This window comes from Formica exsecta, unplaced genomic scaffold (genome assembly GCF_003651465.1).
Source record: "Formica exsecta isolate Colony F162 unplaced genomic scaffold, ASM365146v1 scaffold4, whole genome shotgun sequence".
NCBI classification, from domain to species: domain Eukaryota; kingdom Metazoa; phylum Arthropoda; class Insecta; order Hymenoptera; family Formicidae; genus Formica; species Formica exsecta.
Window position 1 is genome coordinate 170,622 of NW_021851238.1, and position 4,003 is coordinate 174,624.

The following is a 4,003-nucleotide window of genomic DNA, read 5'->3' on the forward strand; positions in this document are numbered from 1 at the left end:
CATATATATATATATATATATATACACATACATGATATATTGTTATAATATATACATTATTCTTTTTCATGTATGTGTAATATTCTATATCTTATGAGTGAAAATAAATTTATATTTAAAATTTTTTATTACGCGCTAGCCATAGTATACACTTATAACTAAAAGATAAAATTCTTCTGTCAATGCGGTTAATTTTGATGAAAACAATTTTAAAGATTATTGTCAAAAAAAAAACCTTTAAAATTCTTTTTATTAATCTATCAAAAAACTTTTTTCTTAATTAAATATATGTTGACAAAAATTGAAAAAATAATTAATATTATTAAAATAATATTAAACATACAATACATCTATGAAGATTTCTATATATATGTACATGTGTATATTATATTTATTTCTATGTATTAGAATCCTCCTAACTATATAATATTAGCATTATATCAAAAGATGATGACACATAACGAGTAATATGGTGAGTAATATGAAATATTTAATTATCATTTTTAAATCCTTTTAAATAAATACAAATTATAGTAAAAATTATTTGCCTCCATAATCATAATTTTCATATCAGGGATTACAATACATGAAATTAACGATTTCCGTATTGTACAATGGTGTCATTAATGCAATCGTTAGTATTTCTTTCTTGTCATTTAGTTCATACAAAGCCATAATCGGCAAAAAATTGATAAGCGTGATTTGCGTCAGTAAAAACCACAATTTTCAAATTATCGGGAAGTGCGAGCACAGTAAAATCCATGTTTCGTCGCGCAATATTATAACATGTAATATCATGCAGGCCGTGACGAACGCAGATATTCACGAAAACAAAGCGTCGCGTCGACATGATGACATCGTGAAATTGAGAGAGTCGTCTCGTGTTTTGCATTTTATCTACACAGGCGCTTTGCGATTTTACAATTATGAGAAATCGACGATGAAAATCATCGTAGGTATACTGTCTCGCCAAACTTTTACAATTTTTCTTACCTTTTCGGATCACTCATCGTTTAACTTTTTATCAACGTAGAGAAATACAAGTATGGACACTTGATGTCGGCACCTTTCGATCTGTGGCTGTGGCTGTGGCTAGTCCAGTTGTAGAAAGATAGCGCGAGACATTCCACTGGCAGGGCTTTCCGTGCGCATGCGTGAGTGACGTTAACGTCCACGTGACCAGCTTCAGCCTATTTGCAGTGCTTATGGCTCGTGCACACAGAGCGCGACAAGGCTTGCCGCGCGGCAAAAAACAACGAGATAACCAATCAATCTTTAGCTCTTATGAAAAAGTTATAAATTGATTGGCTATCGGATATCGGGTCGTCTTTTGCAGCGCAGCAAGCGTTGCCGCATTCCGTATGCAGATATAATCTATTAAAGGCTGGTTTATGCAGGCCGTAACTGTTAATTTATGCCGGAGTAAACCAGCCTTTAAATCAGCCTTTATTTGTGCGATATAATGTCTCTAAAAAAAAACCTATATTGCCTGATCATGTGGAACGTTCTAAAACTCATCAAAGAAAAGTGTTCGATATCTTTTTGCTGCCGAATGTGTATGGGACTTTAGTTTACGTCACGCATAGTCTACGTAGAACAAGAGGCCAAGAATATAAACACTTGTCAAATCGATTTGCAATGGCCGGAATTAAAGGTTATTTAGTGCACTCTTAAATCATTTAACGCGCGATTGCTACCGCACAAAATCTTTAAAAATGTCATCATTCCGTGAAGAATTTGCGCGAAAAGCGCAATATTAATTATCAAAACATAACCTCATCCGTTCCGCTGTTGTCACTGTTTGACATTTGCACAAACACGATTTTCTTAATTGTTAAGTTTCATAACTTAATTTAAGAGCAATGTATCGTTCTTTTAATATTGATTGGAAAAAGGTCTATTATGATTCCCTTAATGTATTAATACTAATTTCATCGAATGAAAGTTATAATCCAGGAAAGCTTTGCACAGAATCGTAATATTATTTCATCTATACTTGTGAACTTATTCATTTTTTAAAACACAGATCGTTTATTATTGCACGATAAATTTATCAGCACAGACATCTGAAAATCAAAACTAAACATGCAATAATACCTTATTCAATTATATTGTACATATATGAATTTAATTAGTGCTGTCTAATGTGTGATAATTATATATTTTTTCTTATTTCATGGCATTTTCTCTTCACGATTCGTTTATCCTCGAAACAGCGTAAGTATCTTTGTATAAGTAACTGGAAAAAAAAAATTTTTTTTTCTTACAATTTATATAAGAGAAATTCAATCAAAATTTCTTTTGATGTTTAACAAGAAAGAATTACATACAAGGATAACAAAGAAATATATAATTATTACAGATTAGTACTGCTAGCATTTGCTGGTTCTATTGGAATGACATTTGTCATTCTTGGCTGTGCATTACCAATATACAAGTAAGTATATTTTCCTATTTAACTGATTTGTCTTAAATATGCACAGCTTTCTTAAGATGTAATATATTACAACTTGTGTACAATTTTTAGAGTATGGTGGCCATTTTTTGTTGTTCTGTTCTATATATTGGCACCTATCCCAACCATAATAGCACGTCGTTATACAGATGATTCAGGAAGCAATAGTAATCCATGTTTAGAATTGGCAATATTTATTACAATGGGATTTGTGGTATCATCCTTTGCTCTTCCAATCGTGTTGGCACGATCTCCAGTGGACCAGCCTGTAGTATGTTATATTGTTCATATATATATATTATACAGAATATATATGTATATATATTTTTATATAGAATATTTATCACAATATTAACCTATTGTTGACTGAACATTTTACACAGAAACTTTGTATGATAAACTGTATGTCTCTCTAAACACGAGTGAATTCGTCACTGGTCGATAAGAAGAGCTGATACATCTCCAGTTAATAATTGTGTTAAAATAATTGCAACTCATTAAATGTTATTAATTGAGAGCAGATGAGTACTTCGGTTCTTTGAATAATTAAAACATAAAGACTTTATATTTACAGATACAATGGGGAGCTTGTTACTTGACATTAGCAGGTAATATTGTTGTGTATTCAACTCTAGTCGGATTTTTCATAACCTTTGATCAAGATGATACCGATTATAACATGTGGTGAGGCACTATTACATCGTACTTATAACAATAAAAATGTAAGTAATATATCAATTAGTTTTTATTCTGAAAAAAAACAATATATTTAAAACATATATACTAAAGTTGATATGACATTAAGTATCAATAAAATAAATTCATTATTTTTTAAAACCTCACTTGTTTATTCTCAAAATAAAAAGTTTGTTTTATATATAAGACTTGTGTAACTCATTAAGAATATATTACTCTTATTAATATATATCATAGTGTAAAATCCTTTCAGGTTTTTTATGAGATTAAAGGAAAAAATCAATCATGCGGTGCACTGACTGAAAGCTATATACTGATCATAAATTGCTATAAACTTATTATATACACAATTTATATAATATAAATCTAATATGGATACTCTTCTGTATTGATGCTGCAAGAAAAACATAGTATAGTGCACTAATAATAGAACGTGTCGATGACACTATGCTATTTGTTGATTGATAAACAAACATTGGAATTTCTCAGATTTTCCACATGTTACAAAATAGCAAGAAAGCATTTGGTGTTTTAGATTTTTCGTATGAGACTATTCAGGATAACCTGAAACGCAACAATGCGAGAATAATGAACATATTTTTTATTTAATCTAAGTCTTTCATAATAATAATAATGGTAATAAAGCTACAGTTTATTACTTCATCTTATCTTTTTAATCATACCTTTGAAAACTAGTCAAAAATGTTCCTGACACAAATTGGATATTTGTTTGGTATTATTTTAATTTCTACATATATATACTAATATATATATATATACTTTTTTTATTTTAAGTAAGCTTTACAAGCCACTACACATTATATATATACTAATAATAATAATAAAAAATAT

At 29.6% G+C, this 4,003-nt stretch overlaps 2 protein-coding genes across 5 annotated transcripts in view; one reads left to right on the forward strand and one right to left on the reverse strand.

Moving 5' to 3' along the window:
* The window catches only part of LOC115240015 (transitional endoplasmic reticulum ATPase TER94), a 39,221-nt gene extending 38,100 nt beyond the window's left edge, over positions 1 to 1,121 (reverse strand). For both annotated transcript variants that reach the window (XM_029814938.1, XM_029814939.1), the window contains exon 1: positions 994 to 1,121. In XM_029814938.1, coding sequence (XP_029670798.1) covers positions 994 to 1,010 — 17 coding nt within the window. In that variant the 5' untranslated portion in view covers positions 1,011 to 1,121. The remainder of the gene's footprint in view (positions 1 to 993) is intronic.
* Positions 1,122 to 1,526: 405 nt separating this feature from the next.
* Positions 1,527 to 3,814, forward strand: LOC115239979 (leptin receptor overlapping transcript-like 1). 3 transcript variants are annotated; one of them, XM_029814874.1, is made up of 5 exons: positions 1,527 to 1,654; positions 2,363 to 2,437; positions 2,528 to 2,726; positions 3,030 to 3,177; positions 3,405 to 3,814. In XM_029814874.1, exons 2-4 carry the CDS (start codon positions 2,397 to 2,399, stop codon positions 3,141 to 3,143), a joined length of 354 nt encoding a protein of 117 aa, XP_029670734.1. In that variant the 5' UTR covers positions 1,527 to 1,654; positions 2,363 to 2,396; the 3' UTR covers positions 3,144 to 3,177; positions 3,405 to 3,814. The 3 variants fall into 3 exon arrangements, with proteins under 3 accessions (XP_029670734.1, XP_029670733.1, XP_029670732.1); XM_029814873.1 differs by lacking the exon at positions 1,527 to 1,654 and adding an exon at positions 1,675 to 2,217 and having other exon boundaries at positions 3,389 to 3,814; XM_029814872.1 differs by lacking the exon at positions 1,527 to 1,654 and adding an exon at positions 1,679 to 2,217.
* The last annotated feature ends 189 nt before the right edge of the window (positions 3,815 to 4,003 follow it).